This window comes from Elephas maximus, chromosome 5, assembly GCF_024166365.1.
Source record: "Elephas maximus indicus isolate mEleMax1 chromosome 5, mEleMax1 primary haplotype, whole genome shotgun sequence".
NCBI lineage: Eukaryota > Metazoa > Chordata > Mammalia > Proboscidea > Elephantidae > Elephas > Elephas maximus.
This window is the reverse complement of record NC_064823.1, coordinates 18,006,692-18,027,483: the sequence shown is the minus strand read 5'-3', so window position 1 is coordinate 18,027,483 and position 20,792 is coordinate 18,006,692. Positions and strand designations below refer to the sequence as shown.

Genomic DNA, 20,792 nt, shown 5'->3' with positions numbered 1-20,792 from the left:
TTTTTATGTGTGGTCCACAACCGACTGATACCTTGTTTATGGTTTGTAGATACCTGGGCCAGACATGGGCTAAGTTATTCATTACCAACTGTGGAAAAAGAGAGGTTGAGCCAAGTTGGGTTCTATAGCAAAGGGAGGATGAAGTTACTTACAAATGAATTCGTATTTATTTATCTTTGAATAACGTAGTATTTGGCTCCATTAAGGAAACTAATAATACCTTAGCCTGTATTTCAGTTAAAGAGGAAAAAGGAATTCAATGTTTGGTCCAGTTTTCCTTCCCTGGTTACATTACTAATATCATATTGTAGATAAAAACTTATAAGAAGGTGACAAAATTCAAAATAAAGCAATATTTTCAAGTTTACTTAAATTTTTCGTTTTCTTTTTTTTAAGATTGACATCTGGTCCTGAGAACACACTTTTCCACTATGTTGCCTTAGAAACAGTGCAGGGGATCTTTATTACTCCTACCCATGAAGAGGTGGCACAACTAAGCGGCTCGGTCCACCCTCAGCTAATAAGGAATTTCCATCAGTGTTGTCTTTCCATTCGTGCAGTTTTCCAACAGACGCTGGTGGAAGAGGTAGGACACTGTTATATAGTTCTCTGACAATTTCATTTCCAGGTCTCTGAACATTCTCTCTAGCTCTCTTAATCAATGTGTTCCAGCAATGACTATTTTCATTTAATTAAGCCTTTTTAACAATTACCCAATCTAACTTAGGTGCCAAAAGGATTATACTCATAGTATTTAACTTCAGAACGTTGTTGCATAATACTAAGTTTAATGTCCTGGATTACTATTTCAGGAACTGCTGTCAAAAGTAAAACCCAAACCCACTGTAGTTGATTCCACCTCCTAGTGACCCTACAGGACAGAGTAGAACTGCCCCGTATGATTTCCAAGGCTGTAATCTTTATGGAAGTAAACTGTCACATCTTTCTTCAGAACAGCCACTGGTTCAAACCACCATCCTTTCAGTTAGCAGCCTAGTGGTTAACCACTGCACCACCACTACCCATATTTTTCTGTAGCAAAAGTAAAATACAGTAGTTTGTGCTATAAAGTAGCTTCCCACATTTGATATTTGTGACTCAACCATTATTTGGTCAGTATCTACCATTTGGTTCCCAAAATAACTCTGATAATTCTTTAAATGTTCATCCAACCATACAAGGAATTCTTGGAACGTAACAGAGTTAGGATACAGCAACAGATATAATACTATTGCAGTCGTTTTTTTCTTTAGCCATTTGATTGGTGGATGTTGCTTTCCAATCCAAGATGAAGTTTCATTTAAAACTTTACCTCCTGTATAAGTGGTGATTCTGTATACAATTAAAATATCAATTATATTGTTTGAATGACAGGAAGACAGATGTTGATTTCCTCAAAAGTATAAACATGCAGAGATTTACTTGTGACTGGACAGATGTTATACAGCCCAAAAACAAAACAAAAAACTTTCTGAGGACAGTTATAATGTATATGCCAACGTGTGTGCTAGATGTCAAATCTGTGAAGAATTCGGGATTAAAGGAGGAAGGACATTGGCAGTGAGTGAGAATAAAGAATCCTGGGCTGGGCCTTAACTCTTCCTATTTCCTCAGCTATAAAGTTGAGCGGGCTAAATTATATCATTTCTTATGGCTCATTCAGCAGTAAAATTCTGTATCTTACAGGATTTCTTCTTTGACCTATCAGAAATTGATATTCAGCAAAATATATCCCTGTGTGCTCTGGTTCTTATACTTTTCCTTCCCTATTTGACATAACTGATAAATTCTATAAGAGGATATTTTATTAACTTATTTGATAATATTTAGTAATATAAATTAACTTTCCCCATATTATTTAAATATTGAAGTACCTGCTATGTGCCAGACATTGTTTAGATGCTGTAGATATAGCAGTGAACAAAACAAAGTCCCTGTCCTCATGAAGTCTATACTGTAGTGTACCTATTGCCATCAAGTCAATTCCAACTCATAGCGACTCTATAGAACAGAGTAGAACTGTTCCAAGGAGCAGCTGGTAGATTCAAACTGCTGACCTTTTGGTTAGCAGCCAAGGTCAACCCCTGTACTACCAAGGCTCTGTATTCTAATGGGGGGAGACAAATGAATTAGCAAATAGTACAATATATCAGGTAGGATAAGTGCCAAGAGGAATAATAAAACAGGGAAGGACAACAGGTGGGGATTACCATTTTAAAAGACCCCTCTGATCATGTCACCTAACAGAGACCTGAATGAAGCAAGGCTATCTAGAGGCAGGCTATCTGTCTGGAAGTTACGCCTCCAAACAGAGAGAACAGCAAGTCCAAAGCCCCAGAAGCAGGAGTCTGGGAGTGGACTGAGTGGGAGGAAAGTGGTTGGAGATGAGATTGCAAAGGTAGGAGGACCAGATCATGCCATGGCCTGAAAGGCCACGAGGAGGACTTTGGGCTTTGTTCTGAAGGAGATGAGAGGTCCTTGAACAGTTCTAAGCAAAAGAAGGGGCGTGATCTTTCTCAGTTTTTGAAAAGAAAGGATCACAGGCTTTAGGGGAGCAAGGATGGAGGCAGAGACCACTTAGGAGGCTACTGAAATTCTCAAAACGAGATGATGGTTGTTTCTGGATTCTGGATATATTTTGGAGGATAAGCCAAAAGGTTTTGTTGATGGATCAGATGTAAGTTATGAGAAAAAGAGAAAAGTTAAGGATTACTTTACCATTTTGGCCTGAGCCTTGTACAAGGTCTGTTGTTCCAAATGAGTCATTGTTTTCCTACGCTTTAATCAATGAGAAATGTAGAAATTATGCATCAGAAAACCTGATGCTGTCAAATTGATTCCGACTCATGGCAACCCTACAAGAGAGTAGAAGTGCCCCATAGTTTCCAAGGGGCGGCTGGTGAATTCAAACTGCTCACCTTTGTGTTAGCAGCCATAGCTCTTAACCATTTGCACCACCAGGGCTCATGCGCATCGTGGGAACAGACAAAAAAAAAATGTGTATTAAGTATATTGCAGAACCATCCATTCATTCACCACACATTTATTAAGCACCCAGAATTGACTTGACAGCAATGGGTTTGGTTTTTGGTTTATGCAGTGGTGGTTTAGTGGTAGAATTCTTACCTTCCATGCAGAAGACTCAGGTTTGATTCCTGGCCAGTGTACCTCATGTGTAGCCACCACCTACCTGTCAGGGGAGGCTTGTGTGTTATGATGCTAAATGGGTTTTGATGGAGCTTCTACAGTGACAGACTAGAAGAAAGGCCTCGCGGTCCACTTCTGAAAATCAGCCAGTGAAAACCCTATGAATCACAATGGTTCAGTCCACAACTGATTGTGGCAATGGCACAGGACTAGGCAGCGTTTCATTCAGTTATGCATAGGGTCGTCCTAAGTCAGGGCAGCTAACAACAACAACATGTGTCTGGCACTGTTCCTCTCAAAAAAATACAAAGATAAATAGCACATTGTCTCTGCTGTGGGAAAAGCTCATAATCTACTGGGAAGACAGACCTATAAACTGCAGTATAATGTAAATACGAATGTAGGGCTATGAATAAAGTGTTCCCTGAGAGGGTCAAAGGATACTATCCATGAAGTCTGTTCTATGAGTTATCGTTTAAACTAAGAATTGCGGGAGGGTAGCAATTTTCCTGCAGGTAAGAAGAATTTTGTTGCAGACATATAGATACTAGGATCAACCAATTCAAATCTGTATGTGAAAATATTTTTTAAAAATACTATTAATATCTCATAATAATAATACCAAACCAAACCCACTGCCCTTGAGTTGATTTTAACTTGTAGTGACCCTATAGGATAGAGTAGAAGTGCCCCATAGGGTTTCCAAGGCTGTCAGTCTTTACAAAAGCAGACTGCCACGTCTTTATCCCACAGAACACTGGTAGGTTCCAGCTACCAACCTTTTTGGTTACCAGCTGAGTGCTTTAACCACTGTGCAACCAGGGCTCCTTTAATACTAATAATACCTATTAATTTACAGAAAAAGAAAGTACTAAAGGGTGGAGATCATTCAGATTCTGCAAATTCAGTGTCTTCTCTTAACCCTGTGAAAGAACATGGTGTGTTGTTTGAATGCTCATCCGAAAACTGGACCGATCAGAAAAAAGCACCACCGGTTATGGCTTACTGGGTAGTAGGGTAAGTGGGAAAAAAGTATTTTTAAAACTGAAGTAAAATGTTATAAAAATGAAAGAAACAAATATTTTTAAATGTAAGCATGGAATTATTAACCTAAGTATAATATTTTAACAAATTTAAGAATTTTGTTTTGTTTACTAAACACCTCCTTTAAATTCCTCTTAAGTATTTTTCTACTTAAAAAAAAAAAAAGTTATTCAGTTACATGAACAATTATATTGGTATACACTAAAAGATTCTTATAATATTACTCCTGTTTCCTTCCTTACTTTCTTTCCTTTTCTCTTCCTTTCTTTCCTCCCTTCCTTCTTTTCTTCTCCCTTTCCTCCCTTCCTTCCTTTCCTTATTCCCCTGAACAATAAGGCCCTGCCTGATAAGGCCCTGCTCACGTCTCTGTTCCATCTCCTATTACTCTTCTCCTCCATTCACTGTCTGCCAGCTACACCAGCACCAACAGAATCATTTCTGCTCTTCCTTCTGTATGGGATGTTCTACCACTTAACCTGTCCATGTCTGGCTCCTTGACATTCAAACAAGAGGATCCATAAGTTCTGTCTTAGTCATCTAGTGCTGCTATAACAGAAATGCCACAGTTGGATGGCTTTAACCAAGAGAAATTTATTCTCTCACAGTCTAGGAGGCTACAAGTCCAAATTCAGGGTATCAGCTCCAGGGGAAGGCTTTCTCTGTCGGCTCTGGGGGAAGGTCCTTCTCATCAATCTTCCCCTGGTCCAGGAGCTTCTCAGTGCAGGGACCCTGGGTCGAAAGAACACGTACTCCCAGCTCTTCATGCTTGGTAGTAATGAGGTCTCCCTGTCTTTCTGCTCACTTTTTTATGTCTCAAGAGACTGACTCAAGGTACAACCTAATCTTGTAGTTTGAGTCCTGCCTCATTAACATCTTAGAGACAGGATTTACAACACATAGGAAAATCACATCAGATGACAAAATGGTGGACAACCACACAATACTGGGAATCATGGCCTAGCCAAGTTGATACACATTTCTTGGGGACATAATTCAATTCATAACAATTTCTTTCTCCCATTTAAAGTGGCTACCTATTTATTTGTCATTGTATCACCACTTTGTGTTTATTTTCTTGTTTATTGTCTTCCCCCCCTCACTAGAACATCAGCTTGGTGAGGTCACGAATTATATCTGTCTTGTCCACACTGGCACCGGCAACAGCACCTGGCACATAATGGTCACTTGATAAATATGTAACAGTTCAGTGAATGGGGCTGTGCTTGGCAAAATATGGTGGTGGATGGGTGGAACAATAAAAATAATTCACCTAAGGCATATACTGGAGCCCTGGCAGCACAGCTGCTGACCAGAAGTTCGACAGTTCGAATCTACCAGTTGCTCCTTGGAAACTCTATGGGGCAGTTCCACTCTGTCCTAGAGGGTTGCTATGAGTGAGGATTGACTCGACAGCAACAGGTTTACAGCATATATTAATTCATTTGGAATTAAATCTAGCTGTATTCCCCCTACTATAGATTTAGATTAGTGTTTTTTAAATTTACTACTGATTCTTTCAGAAGCAAAATAAAATACATTGAAGGTTTTGTTGTTGTTGTTTGATGTCTAAGATAAGTATGTTCTTTTCCTCTACAGGAGACTCTTTCTTCATCCCAAACCTCAAGAACTTTATGTCTGTTTTCATGACTCAGTCACAGAAATTGCTGTCGAATTGGCTTTTAAGTTATTCTTTGGATTAACCTTATAACTGTGCTTTCTCAGTTCAGAGCAACACTGAAAATGGAGCATCAGTCATAATTACTGAAATTGATACACAAAATGGATGTTTTAGCTCCTTTTCACTGTACAATATTGGCCATGATATTGACAAAACATTATGATGAAATGCTGTTTGAATTTATGGCCTAAATCTTATGTAGTACTGTGAGACTTTTGAAAAGATACTTGACCAAAAATATATGAAGAAGGGATTATTTACTTAGTATTGCCATTCTGGTACAAAACATTAATTTATTGACTAGTTTGAAATAATGTGAAATGTTTTATATAAAATTGATATAGTAAGTATTTATCTTGGAAAAATACTCAATTCACTGTGCATTTTTTCTCAAGACTAATATTGATATCTGGTAAAAGAATCATGGAACTGGGAGGAGGTGACCAGGTTCTGTAACTAATTAGTGCTGTGACCATAAGCAAGTCTTTTTACCTCCCTGAGCTCAGAGATTTAATAAAATTAGATGATTGCACTGAGGTTTCTAAAGCCTCTTTTCCCTCTTGGTCAGTATCTGAATTTATAATGTCCAAGTACTAATTCCTTACCAGATCAAATACTTTTTCTTAGTATTTTAGATACCTCATGGGGGGTGGAGGGGATAAAAGTTAAACTTTTTTTTATTTATTTGACTTTGTTTATTCTTTTAGGTAAGCTCAATTTTAACTAGGATATATTTGTTAAACTATTTGTCCATGAATTTCAGTGTCATTCTTTTTGTTGAAATACATTCATGTGCACCATATACATTTTATACAGTTGATGAATTTCAGGAAAATTAGATGGAAATCTTTTCTTAAAACCAAATCATGTTAAAAACACTGAGGAGTTTGGCAACTTTTTTTTTTTTGTAAAGTCCTAATTTTTGTCTTACAAGTGTGGATTATTATGTATTGGGCTTTCCCAAAGGAGGAACACTTTAATGAGTAATAGTTTACTTGAACTTTAGTAGGGAAAGAAAACTAATGAGATGAGAATTTTCTTAGGCTGTGAGAATTTGGTGGATTGGGAGAAAAGAAGTTCATAACAAATACTGCATTTTTAATTGACATTTAGCGAATGGATTCTCCTGGAGGCTCAGGTGCCCCAGAAAATTTACAACACTAGGTTGTTTCTTCTTTAGCACTTAAGTTTTAGAATTCAAGTTATACTAGTACATCTCCAGTCAATCTCTACATTTCCACTGCCTCAAATGAAGACGCTCAAGTTTGGTCAGAACTAAATGCAAAATACAGTGGGTGCACAATTTGAGTCATTTGGTCTTAGAAGAAACACGATTATCTCTCTGTCAGCATCTTACAAGTTTTTACCCAGGTGTTTAAATGTAAACCTCTGCATACTTGGCCCATTAGTGACCCGTGGGCCTTAATTTTGGCACTGGAATCAGGGCAAGAAACCTGGGTTCTTGAAATATAATAAAAAATGGCTTGAAATATTCCCCCCTTAAGATCACAATATCGAGTCAAATGGTAGACTCTTAACTACTGCTGTCTTAGGACTGCTTGTGTGTGTATGGAGGTGTGTGTGTATGTATATATATATATCCACGTTAAGACACTTTGTTTATAAGTAGTTAATTAAGCATCTTAAATTTCTGGATATGTCCCCAAAATACTTTGAGTTTTTTTTAGTACTGGAAATTATTAATAAATGCAGCTCTTGATTCCCCTCAGATTTTCAGACAGACTGAACTAAGACTTGAGATTTTATCACAAGGGACTTTGTTTCATTTAATGAAATTTTGGTCTGTCAAACTGTCTTCCTGGTGTCAAAGAATAATAAGACCACAATTCAGATAAGTAAATAGGAAAAAAATCAATAAAAGACAAAACAGACTACTGATCTATAAAAGGGAAATAGATTGTAGTTGTATACTATAATGTTCATATTGCAGAGACATCTCCTTTTTAAGAAGTAAAACCAAACATTATCTTGATTTTCATCTCTAAATGGATACTGAAGTAAAGCACTCTTAAGTTAACTTAGATTCCCACTTTTCCAAATATGTTCAGATTCACATGTGAAAGTAGATCTAATTTTTGAACAATAAGTGCCTTTCTGTCACTTTATTAAATAAAAAGGGACTAAGTGACAGTGCAGATACTCCAGAAGCGTGCTGTAGCAGATAAAGAAACATTAAGTTGGATTTTCTTAGCGTCCAGTAAATGATCCCTTTCACCAAAGGCTGTAATATGAAAGACAATATAACTAACATTTTTAAAAATACTAAGTACTGCCTTATTGCCATGATATATTTTAGCCCCCAAAACATACCCAAAAGATTACATTTTAGGGTCTCTCTCTCCTGTCTTTAGCTTGTTTTTGTGAGGTTACAGAGCTGTACCTAGCAAGAGAATGTTTCTTATTTATGTGTCAAGGGACTGGACTGTTGATAATATATACTGGTGAGGTAGTAAATATGCAATGCCTGTATTTGGGGGAAAAGATATGAAACGAATTTACTAGGTTTGACTTCTTTGAACATTCTTCAAAATAATATTGTGAATAGTTACTTGTTATATGTGTTGGTTTCCTCTAAATAGTGCCTGGCACATATTAAGTGCTATTAAAATGTTAGCTACTACTACCATTTATTATTATTATTTTTAATAAATACCCATTGGATGAAAACCAAAAGATTAGTGGAATATACCTGCTACTGTATAAAATGTTGGAAAGAAGTGAGAAAAATGATTTAGCATTAAACTAGGTAAACACTTTTTAAAACAGGATTTATACTTTGGGTATTTTAAATAAATTATTAAATGTTATTAAAACTTTAATCCATACACTAAATTGTGTGAAATAATTTAATTTTGCAGAGTTGTATTTCTATATTCCATATAATTGAAGCTATTTTTATACTATATTGATAATTTTTAATAAAGATGGTTTGGAAGTTTGTAGTTGTGTTTCCTTTTCATGCATTCATCCAATAAATATTTATTGAATTTCTACTCTGTGCCAAGCGCTGTTCTGGGTACTGGGCATACAGCAGTGAACAAAACAGCTAAAAAAGCCCTGCCCTCAGCGAACTTATATTCCAGTTCCCAGACAGACTGTGAACAAGTAAGTATACTGATAAATGCTGAGGAAAAAAACTGAAGCAAGAAAAGAGGATGTGAAGTATGGGGGGTAGGATGATATTTCAGGCAGGGTGGCCAGGGAAGGGCTTGCTGAGGTGATCCTAGACCTGAGGTAAGTGAGAGAGCTAACCAAGCTGGCTTCTAAGAAAAAGAGTGAACAGTGCAAAGACCCTGAGACTCTGTACTTGTGTTATCAACACATAAATCACTAGAACCTCTTTTTCTTCCCTAAATTAGTAAATAAATATAATGCAAATTAAAATAAATGTTTTTGACTCCCATCTATTGAAAGGGGATGATTCAGAGCTCTCAAAAAAGTTTAAAAACTACATTTCAAAGTAGTTACTTTTGCTTTGGTCTGGCTTCCGTAAATGAATACATGACAGAAATAAGCTTGAGGATGTCAGAAAAGGATATGCTATGAACACTGTCAATTATTTGAGTGAATTACACTTGAGGAGAAGGAAGATAAAATTGTCCTGGGGGACAGCAGGACATGTTTTTCTGTCCTCAGAGATACTTATGGTCCCCCAAGACAAGAGATGGTTCCTTTTGACCTTTCTTGGCATCTTAAAAAGACAGTCTTGCCTGGAGTGTGATTCATGTAATTCCCTCCTTAAATTTCTGCCTGTGTGCTTGTTAATGCTTCAAAACCCCTTAAAGGAGTCTGAAGCCTTTCATTTTTCAGATTTTTGAAGATTGAAAAGCTGATCATTTCTTGAACTTTCAATGGATTTTGCTAAGGATTTTGAAGTCAATGCAATGAGGAGACTTCAAATTTCTTAAGCCTAGGAATAATGATTAATTACTCTGGCAGCAGCATATAAAATGCAGACAGGCAGGCTGAAAAACCAGTTAAGAATAAAATAAGATGCTATGGAGAGGAAAGTAGCATCAAACATAGAACCAGTAGGGGGTGGCAACTGTTTATATGTGAAGTAATCAAAATATTTAAGGTTCACATTTTCTCCTTACTCAAAGTGTATTGTAACACTTCTAATATTATTTGTCACTACTGAAAAAACATTTAGACCAGACCAAAAAGAGAAAAAAAGGAAGACCCTTGGAGAGACAGATTGACACAGTGGCTGCAACAATGGGCTCAAGCATAACAATTGTGAGGATGGTACAGGACTGGGCAGTGTTTCTTTCTGTTGTACACAGAGTGGCTGTGAGTCGGAACCGACTTGACGGCGTCTAACAACAACGATCAAGTATTACGATTCCTGGTCTGGCCTAAGTGTTTTTTAATAAGAAGAAAATGTGAACCTTAAATAAAAAAGCCAGTAACTCATAAAGGCTGATGCTCTGTAGATGGTACAAAGTAAGATGACACGATGGGGTCTCCATTTATTAAAAACTATCAAACAAAGAAGGAACCAGGAATATATTGTATGCTACTTTAGAGGGTTCAGGAATCCTGAGTGGCAAAAACAGCTAAGTGCCTGGCTACTAACTGAAATCTTGGTGGTTTGAACCCACCCAGTGGCACCTTGGAAGAAAAACCTGGCAATCTGCTTCCAAAAGGTCATAACCTTAAAAACCCTATGGAGCAGTTCTACTCTGCACACATGGGGTCACCGTGAGTCAGAATCGATGATGGCAACTGGTTTGTTTGTTTTTTATCCAGGGATTTACAAGATATATTGTCAAAAAAAAGCAAGGTGGAAAAAAATATAGACTGACATTCTGTGTAGGATAGATGTACACCTACTGAGTATTCTTGTCAACAATCAAACATGAATCTGATACGCCTGCAGCTGTTTTATCAACGTGTGGTCTGTGGGTGCCCCTAGGTATCCCTGAGGCCCATTCAGAGAGTTCCTTTCAGAGACTAGCCATCCAATACTCAAAAACTTTTCTTAGTGGTAAGACGACATGTGCCATTTTTACTCTGATTCTTGCATGAGTGTATGGAGGCTGCACCAGAAGCTGCCTGACAAGTGATATTCCAACAGATTAAGGGCAAAAGCAGTTATGTGAATCTAGCTGTTGAGAACCTTCTGGCAACTTGAGAGATTTTCAAAAATATAAAACATTGCTACTCTTCTCACTTTTTTTGTTTTGAGAAAGTTATTTTTATTAAAAATATTGTTTATGTTAGCATGTAATGGGTTTATAATTATTTTTTAGAATTAAAAATAGTTTAAATTTTTGTTTTAATTTCTGATATGGTTAATTTAGCAGTGGTCATTTGTCTAGCTACTTTCTTACTGCTTAGTTTTGCTGATTGTTACCCACATAGAAGAGTCGCAAGTTTCTGATAAATAACATTGTTATATATAAATTACACAAAAACAGAAGCTCCATTGTGGTCTTCAATAATTTTTAAGAGTGAAAAGGGGTCCTTAACTGGTTTTCAACCCCACACATTAGAATTACCTGGGGAACTTAAAAAGGACAACCAGGCCCCATTTCCAAGGATCCTGATTTAACTGGGTCAGACCCTACCCCCCCCAAAAAAAAACCATTCCGCCCTCTCTCTTTAAATGTGCAGTCTGAACTGACAACCACTGTTCTAGATAGAATTACCAATCTAAATAAAGTACAAGAGAAAACGGAACATGTTAAATTATGCTACAGGGGTACAATCAGCAATCAGCAAAACTAGACGATGAAAATATAACTAGACCAACAATCCCTGGTAAAGTAAGAGTTGCAGATTAAATTGATTTCTAAAGGAACGTAGAGGGGGTGTGCTGGAGAGTAAAACTAAACTCGGTTAACCCCACACAATTGGTTTAATGCCATTACTGTGTCCCAGTTTATGCTAAATTTTCTCATGCATGACCGGCTGTGCTGGGTCAGAACCCACAGCGTCCTGACTCCGCTGCCTGCTCTGAAGTTCGCAGTGACTTAGAGACGTGAGAAGGGTTACCACGTGCCAGGAGTCACTTGCCGGACACCCGGTCGCGTGAGGCCACGTGCCAGAAGTCACGTGTCTGACGCCAGGGCGGGAGGCCGTTGGAGGCGCCTGCGCAGTTCGCCCAGCCTCCCCTCCACTCTCCTGCCCTTGCGCGCTGGTCTCCCGGCATCCTGAGCGCGGCTTTCCCGCCAGTACGAGGGTGGAGCGGTTGTCTGCTCTCCCTTCTCGCCTCTCGCGCCCACGTTGAGACCTGCTGCCGCCCATTTTTAAGTCCATCTCCTCACCATGCAGCGTGAGTCTGGGAAGAAGAAGCAGGAGAAGAAGGGGGACAAGCGGCTGTTTGACGCCGTGTCCTTTGGGAAGGACCTGCTTGCAGGCGGTGTCGCAGCGGCAGTGTCCAAGACGGCGGTGGCGCCCATCGAGCGGGTGAAGCTGCTGCTGCAGGTGCAGGCGTCGTCCAAGCAGATCAGTCCCGAGGCGCAGTACAAAGGCATGATAGATTGTCTGGTGCGGATTCCCCGTGAACAAGGTGCGTGCAGGCCGCCGAGCACCGGCCTCAGCGCGTTCCCTGTCAGCTTTCCAGGGAAGGGGTAGGCTGGGCCAGGGGCAGTTGCAGACGCCATGTCTCTCAGTGATCCATTTCCTTCTTCACCTTTGAAAATTCAGTTTTTTAACCAATCCAAGACGCTCTGCTTTCCCGGAGCTAAGAAGGCCTACGTGTAACCGTTCCTGGTGCAGGGGTAACCACCTTGGCTCTGAGTTTCTCCACTGCAGCAGGATTACACCTTGTTGCACCTGTGCCAGGCTCAGAGGGAAAGGCGTTGGCCTCTCAGGATTGAGGGAGATGTCACTAGGCACGCTGCTGTACGTTAACGGGTGCTTTAAGATACTTAAGTGTTTGTTGAAATAGAATTTTTAAGAGAAGTACAAATATGGACGCATTGGCACCTCCCAGGATTCTGGTATCAATTCAGTGAGAAGGGGTTCTACTTATTCCTGAGAACTACTGAAAACCAGGGCTTAGACTAGGTTAAGGCAAATCACTCACTTCTGCACAAAATTTTAAGGGGGCACCAAAACACTTAGTAATCAAGACAAGCAGTATTTAAAAAAAATCAAAATTAATGCAAACAAATCCATGACTGCGAAAATACCAAAATCTTAAAGACAGATCAACAGCAGCTTCATCTGCTTCATGTGCACCACTGCACTGCCGCCAAGAGGCCAGTCCCAAACCATATTGGAATCTGAGGCAAAAAGAAAACTCCCTTACTACTGATCCTGTCTGTATTTAACATTCTGCTGTTTTGTTCATCGTGGAATTTTTTCCGTTAATATTGAATAATTTTAAGGACTAAATAATGAACATGCTTTGTGAACCAGGAAATTCCTTCCTATTGCAGAATACCTCCTAAGCTGTTCCTAGGTGCTCTCGGGTCGGTTCCAATTCTTAGTGACCCTATAGGACAGAGTAGAACTGCCCCCATAGGATTTCCAAGGAGCTGCTGATGGATTTGAACCACAGACCTTTTGGTTAGCAACTGAGGTCTTAACCACTGCTCCACCTGGACTTCTAAACTGGGAGGGTAAATTTATCAGAAACCTTCTGTAATCTACCCATGAAGTTGGATTCAGTGGAAAACTCTAAATGAATAAGAAACAAACTGGCTTTAATTCCTTTGCCATCCTTTTTCCACTCCTATGCAGGTTACTCATAAGAAAGCAAGCATTCTCTCCCTAAAGATGCGATTTCAATACTTTCTGACCTGTTGGGTATAGTATATGGGATCAGAGGTAGAATCTTAAAGCATCATCTAAACTCTGAATTTAGAATTCCAATCTGGGAGCTGAGCTCAGGTATTCATAGTCTCCCCATCCCCATTCATTTTATCAAAGTAGGCTTCCCATTTTCCCCCAACGTTTTTACAGGAAAAGCAGGAACCTGTCTCTTTGGCATATATTCTAAGACCTCATCAGAGAGTCGATTCTGACTCATAGTGACCCTGTAGGACAGAGGAAAACTGCCCCATAGGGTTTCCAAGGCTGTAATCTTTATGGAAGCAGACTGCCACATCCTTCTCCTGCAGAGTGACAGGTGCGTTCAAACCATTGACCTTCAGTTAGCAGCCAAGCCTTAAGCACTGCACCACCAGGCCTCCTTGTCAGAGAACTACCCATTACCCATTGACATTGAGTCGATTCCAACTCACAGTGACCCTGTAGGACAGAGTAGAACTGCCCCACAGGGTTTCCAAAGAGTGCCTGGTGAATTCTAACTGCTGACCTTTTGGTTAGCAGCCATAGCTCTTAACCACTATGCCACCAGGGTTTCCATCCTATGCTAAAACGAAAACCAAACTCACTGCCGTCAAGTCAGTTCCTACTTATAGCGACCCTATAGGACAGAGTAGAACTGCCCCATAGAGTTTCCAAGGAGCACCCTATAGGACAGAATAGAACTGCCCCATAGAGTTTCCAAGGGTAGAGTTTCCAATTGCCCCATATGGATTTGAACTGCTGATCTCTTGGTTAGCAGCCGTAGCACTTAACCACTAAGCCACCAGGGTTTTAATTCTCAACGGGGTTAATATTGCCATCTAGGGGCATTTTTTGAAACTTGGAGGAATTTTTACCACAAAGGTAAATTAGTTGCTGTCGAGTCAGTTTTGACTCATGGTTTGACCTGTGGTGACCACATGTGGGTCAGAGTAGAACTGTGCTCCGTAGGGTTTTCAATGGTTGGTTTTTCAGAAGCAGATTGCCAGGCCTTTCTTCCAAGGCACCTCTGGGTGAACTCAAACCTCCAAACTTTTGGTTAGCAGCTGAGTGTGTTAGTCGTTTATACCACTTAGAGACTCCACCACAAAGACAGAGGGGTACAATCGTAAATTGCAGTGATAGGAATGGCCAGGATCAGGAATGCTGAACATCCCGCATGCCCATTCATGTAACAGTAAAACCTGTTTATCATTATCTGAGCATAGACCCTAAGGCTGATTTACTTACAAACCCAAACTAATTGGGAGCATAGTTCTAATATACACTGATTCCAGTAATGCAGCTACCATGTAAGTAGAGAGAAGATTGTACTTTGTTTTGTTCAGAATAGTAATAAGAGTTGCACCTTATTTTGAAAACTTATGTCAGCAGCTCTGCTTCTGATGTTTGTGGTCCTCCATGTATATCTCCGTCTGTAGCTATTGCATGCGTAGTGATAGTACGTACATATGTATAAATACATTTATTAAACCCTTTTTTAAATTGTCGATGTGATTCGTTATAAATAGAGGCAAGCATCTAACTATTATCTTTTATGGTATGGTCATGCCCCACATTTACTTTGATATATATTTTATTAAGGAGCCTCAGTGGCACAGTGGTTAAGTACTCAACTGCAAACTGAACGGTTGGCAATTTGAATCCACCACCAATTACTCTGTGGGAGAAAGATGTGGCAGTCTGTTTCCGTAAAGATTACAGCCTTGGAAATTCTGTGGGAGCAGTTCTACTTAGTCCTACAGGGTCACTATGAGTCCGAATCAACCCGACAGCAGTGGGTTTAGTTTTATGGTGTGGCTATGCACCATAGGCAGTGGGTTTTTTGTAGTGGGTTTATGCACCATATTTACTTACTAAGATAGGCATATTATTATATATTTTACTTTACATACTTTATCTTAGATTACTTTCTCCTTTCATATAATGCTGAAGGCACTGTATTGGTTTTTCTTAATTGGTAAAAGGTCCCTGTCTGAATTTTATTTCTGAATAGTAATGGAAGCATTATAAAATGTGTATTTTATATAGAGGACTTGAGTCTGATAGGATTGGGAATCACCGTGCTAAATCACTCTGGAACTTTACTGAGCAATCAAACTCTAAAATTGTATTTCTGGAAGTTAGCTCTTTTTCCTTTTTTGAAAGTCAAGACATATGTCCATCTCAAGTGTCCTGCAGTTTCTCTTATTTTTCATGATTTCTGTAATTTTAATGACAACTTTCCATCCTTTAGCTAACATGGAATGAGCCTAAGAGACGTGAACTCAGAAGGTTCAACCGGATGCTCTCTCACTATCTTCTTTATCTTTGCTTTCTCTCCACCTCAAGGATAGATATCTTCATTCTTGCTCTGAACATAGCTTTAAATATCTCTTTGTGGGTCCTTAATATTTTTTATAAGCTTTTCTTTGCTTATTCTGGATTTAGCCTAATGCAATTCTTAAAGCTTTACTCTAGTCTTTGGTTGTTTTTATAACCTTCCAACTTTGTACAGAAACCTTTATTACACAAATAATGCATGTGTAATATAGATAGACTATATAGAGAAGCAAAAAAGGGAAAAACAAATCACTGCTGAAATCACCTTAATATTTTGGTATCCTATACTTTTTCACTAAGCAAAATAAAAAAAAAAAAGCAAAATAAGCACATGTAAATATATTTTTAATTAAAATGATTGTTTTAATTAATATATTATAAATATAACCTTTTAAAGATCTAATCTATGAGATCCCTTTGTCTTAAGTGGATCCTTTTCTTCCTCACTAAGGTCATTTGCAGTCTCGTTTTTAAGAGCCCACCATAACCCTTTTCTCAGAGAGTTCATCAGCTGTCTTTTAACCTGGACTTTCCCAAGACTGTTTATCTAAAGGCTAGAGCAGTGAGGTTTTTATACTTTAGAGTTCACCTTGAAGATGATACTTTGTGGGTATGAGAAGAAAATATTAGATATTCTTTATCTAACTAAAATGGGAAAACAAACTTTACTCATATTTAATGTATGAATTGGCACTGACACCTATGCTTGGGCCAGCTGTCAATTATGTATCACAGTATACTGAGGCATTCTGAGAAAAGAGTGGGAGTTACATGGTGTAGAGGGTATAACAGACAGCTTCCTTGATTATTATGTAATCAACGTATTACAGTTTGCCCAGTTAAGTGGATTTATAGAATTTTATTATCAAGCTTTAATTAAATCCTCAAAACTTCTTAAAAGATCCTGCGTTGGAAAACAAATCCAGAATACTAGTAGCAAGTGAACCACAAGAAAATGACATAACTGATGACACTTACTCCTAGAGTTATTTCATCAGTCACATTGCATTGCAATGTAGATACAATTACAGTCTAATCAGATCTGAGATAAGACTGTTTTGAAATTATCAAGACTATTTGAAATACAGATTCATATACGAAGAACGTAGCCCTAAGAGTGCCTTGAAGTAATAGCAAATGATGGTATGAAAACATCATGGTTAGCCAGATATTTGAAAATACTCTTTCAGGTGTTCAAATAAATGCTTGATTATGCTCTAAAAAAAAAAAAGCTCTACTACCACTTAATCATAGAGGGTTTCCCCAGCCCTCCTATGTAAAATATACCTTCGTCATTCTCTGTTTTTACTCTTTTTCATTATAATCCTTATGACCACCTGACAAATTTATTTGTTCATTTCCTGTCTTCCTGGACCCTCCCCCTAAAAAATGTAAGCTCCGTAAGCTTTGTTGTTAGTGCTGTCTCCAGCAGGTAGAACAGTGTCTGATATGCAGTAGGTACTCTATAAAAGGTTTTTAAATGAAGAATCTTTATTTTGGATATGGTTTACAAATGTTAATAATAGGGCAGTATAGTTGCAAGGGTATATAATTTATTGAATTAAAAAATATATACATAGTTGAGAATTATACTCACTTTTTTCTTCTTTTTTTTTTTAGTTGTACTTTAGATGAAGGTTTACAGAACAAACTAGCTTCTCATTTAACAGTACACATATTGTTTTATAACATTGGTTAACAACCCCACAACATGTCAACACTCTCCCTTCTCGACCTTGGGTTCCCAGCTTTCCTGTCCCCTCCTGCCTTCTAGTCCTTGCCCCTTGGCTACTGTGCCCCTTTAGTCTTGCCTTGTTTTATGGGCCTGTCTAATCTTTGGCTGAAGGGGGAACCTCAGAAGTGACTTCATTACTGAGCTAAAAGGGTGCGCAGGGGCCATTCTCTTGGGTTTTCTCCAGTCTCCGTCAGGCCAGTAAGTCTGGTGTTTTTTTGTGAGTTAGAATTTTGCTTTACATTTTTCTCCAGCTCTGTCCGGGACCCTCTATTGTGATCCCTGTCAGAGCAGTCAGTGGTGATAGCTGGACACCATCTAGTTGTACTGGACTCAGCCTGGTGGAGCCTGTGGTAGTTGTGGTCCATTAGTCGTTTGGACCAATCTTTCCCTCATTAGTTTTCTTCATTCTTCCTTGCTCCTGAAGGGGTGAAACCAGTGGAGTATCTTACTTGGCCACTCATAGGCTTTTAATACCCCAGACACTACTCACCAGAGTAGAATGTAGACTATTTTCTTTATAAACTATGTTATTATGCTCACATTTTTTTACCGATAGGCATACTGTCAAACCGTGTTGGAGTCCACCAGTCTAGAAACATGCCTAGCATTCTCATTCTTGATCAGTAAATGGCCCAGTAACTTTTTCCCATTTTTCCATCAGTTCCACGTTGTCTTTTTTTTTAGAAGTAAGTTCAGAATAGGTTTTTCTCACCTTTCTCAAATTTCGGAGAGATTATTTCTTCTTAGCAATTAAGTAAAAAACTTAACAGATATTCTAGTTTTAGTAGGGAAAGACTTCATAATCACCATGTTTTTCTCTGACAGTTTTGTGATGGTGGTGGTTGTATGCCATCGAGTCAATTCCAACTCTTAGCAACCCTATAGGACAGAGTAGAACTGCCCCAGAGGGTTTCCAAGGCTGTAATCTTTATAGAAGCAGACTGACAGATCTTTCTGCCATGGAGTGGCTGGTGGGTTTGAACCACTGACCTTTCAGTTAGCAACCATGTGCTTTAAACACTGCACCACCAGGACTCCTTAGTTTTGTTGTACATATTAGGAAATTATACATTTATTCTACATGACTAGAAGGTCAAATATTTCTGTAACGATATCACGTTTGTTTTTTCTCTTGTTTTAGTCTAACCAGAAATACTGCTGTTTTTATCCAGAATGGATTTTTATGCAGCGGCAGTAGAAATTTTATAGCTGTAAGTCTGGTGTCAGACCTGGAATCAAATCCCAGCCTTTCTTTACCTGTGACCTTGGACAATTTTTATTTAACCTCTCTCAGCCTTAATTTCTTCAATTATATATTGGGTATAATAGTAGTACCTACCTGGTATGGTAGCTGTGAGGATTAAACAAGATAATGCATGTAAAATTTTCAGGGTGGTGTCTGCTACGTGGTTAGTGCTCAGTAAATTTTAACTGTTTAATTATTATCTATTCATTACTGGAGTCTGTGGGTGGCACAAGCGGTTCAGTGGCTGACTGCTACCAAAAGGTTGGTGGTTCCAACCCTCCCAGAGGCACTTCGGAAGATAGTCCTGGCAGTCTGCTTCTGAAAGGTCATGGCCTTGAAAAGGTGGGGTTGCCATGAGTCAGAACTGACTAGACAGCAACTAACAACAAGAACAACAACATGTATTCCAAAATTTACAAACATTTTTTCTTCCAGGTGTTCATTTGTAAATGGATTTATTTCAGATAAACTTGCATTACCCATGGAACAGATTTTTGTAATTTGCCTAAGGGAACCTACGTAGTGATCAGTGTTTATATGAAAAAATGTATTCTGAATTCCACCTTGGGGTTCCTCCCCTTTTCACTGTTAGCAGGGAAAGCGAATTTTCTAGCAGCATGGTACTGCAGTGAGAGACAGAAATACAAATAAAAATTTTTAATGTGATCTGTGGAAACGGAGGTTAGAACAGAGGTCCTCCACCCGGGATCCACAGCGGCAGAGTCCATGCATTCTGTGAAATTATGTGCAGAAACATTTTCTGTATGTGAGATTTTCTTTTTTTTCAGACATGACCAATGAGAGCTTGTCAGTTTTCCTGTTATGCTCTAGGGGTTTACTTTGTTTCTAGATTTTCATTGAGACATTCGCGTTTGTTTCAATGAATAGGTTTTGTTCATGCAAATGCAATTTTGCTAAAAGGAACAAATGTGGCACTCTTGTGTAGTCTATGTTAATTTCCAGGTGTCTTTGTCATCAGCACCTTCCATGTATATATTCAGTACTTTAGCCAAAGTTACAAACCTTTACTGCTCTTATTTTGTGAAATAAATGTTAATTCAATACAATCATAATTACAGAATTATAACTAATAAGTGACAGTCTGAAATCCATAATACTCCCACACCTAGCAAGCTAAATCAGCCGTTTCCAAAGTGACCATTAGTATTTATGAGTAGTGTGTAAAATGGAACTCTGGTACCTTTCTGATGTATAATACTATTTCCAAATTGAGCTTGTTAGTCTTTTCAAAAAATGAGTGATGCTTCTTCCCTCCCATGGAAAATTTCAATTTAAATCCCACTCAGATTGACAAGTCTCCTGCAAAAATGTTCTTCCCGATTTTTTTAATATCAACTTTGTTCTCTGCCAAGAAACTACCACTGTGTTACTATAAACTGTGGTCCTGAAAATCAAATCTTATTCTTCGATATCACGTTTCATTTTCTTTCTCTTCCAAAGGTTAACTGTGTCTTAAATGTTTTTGTTATCTAAGAACTTAAAAATCACTAAAATACATCCAAAAGTTAGATTCACCAGCATCCCTCAGTCCTTCATTGTGGTCCTTACTAGCAAGAGATATTTCTTTATAATTTACTTACGTTTCTCATGTTTTAAGATTTTTATTTTGCTTCCATTAAATAAAAACAGTTGGCCTTTTTTAGTACAGAAAATATTTGGTGATTAAAGTATTTATGGAAAAGTATTGAGGATCCCTAGATGGTGCAAATGGTTTGCACTTGACTACTAACCTAAAGGTTGGTGGTTCAAACACACCCAGTAGTACTGCAGAAGAAGAGCCTGGTGATCTGCTTTTGTAAAGATAACAGCCTAGA

At 38.5% G+C, this 20,792-nt stretch overlaps 2 protein-coding genes across 2 annotated transcripts in view; both read left to right on the top strand.

The window, feature by feature from the left end:
- INTU (inturned planar cell polarity protein) overlaps window positions 1-8,699 on the top strand; it is an 85,471-nt gene extending 76,772 nt beyond the window's left edge. The window contains exons 14-16 of the mRNA XM_049885364.1: window positions 397-586; window positions 4,007-4,164; window positions 5,788-8,699. Coding sequence (XP_049741321.1) covers window positions 397-586; window positions 4,007-4,164; window positions 5,788-5,899 — 460 coding nt within the window. The 3' untranslated portion in view covers window positions 5,900-8,699. The remainder of the gene's footprint in view (window positions 1-396; window positions 587-4,006; window positions 4,165-5,787) is intronic.
- A 3,422-nt stretch (window positions 8,700-12,121) lies between these two features.
- Window positions 12,122-20,792, top strand: part of SLC25A31 (solute carrier family 25 member 31) — a 33,910-nt gene continuing 25,239 nt past the window's right edge. Inside the window, exon 1 of the mRNA XM_049887044.1 lies at window positions 12,122-12,407. Within this exon, the coding sequence (XP_049743001.1) occupies window positions 12,164-12,407 (244 nt within the window). The 5' untranslated portion in view covers window positions 12,122-12,163. The remainder of the gene's footprint in view (window positions 12,408-20,792) is intronic.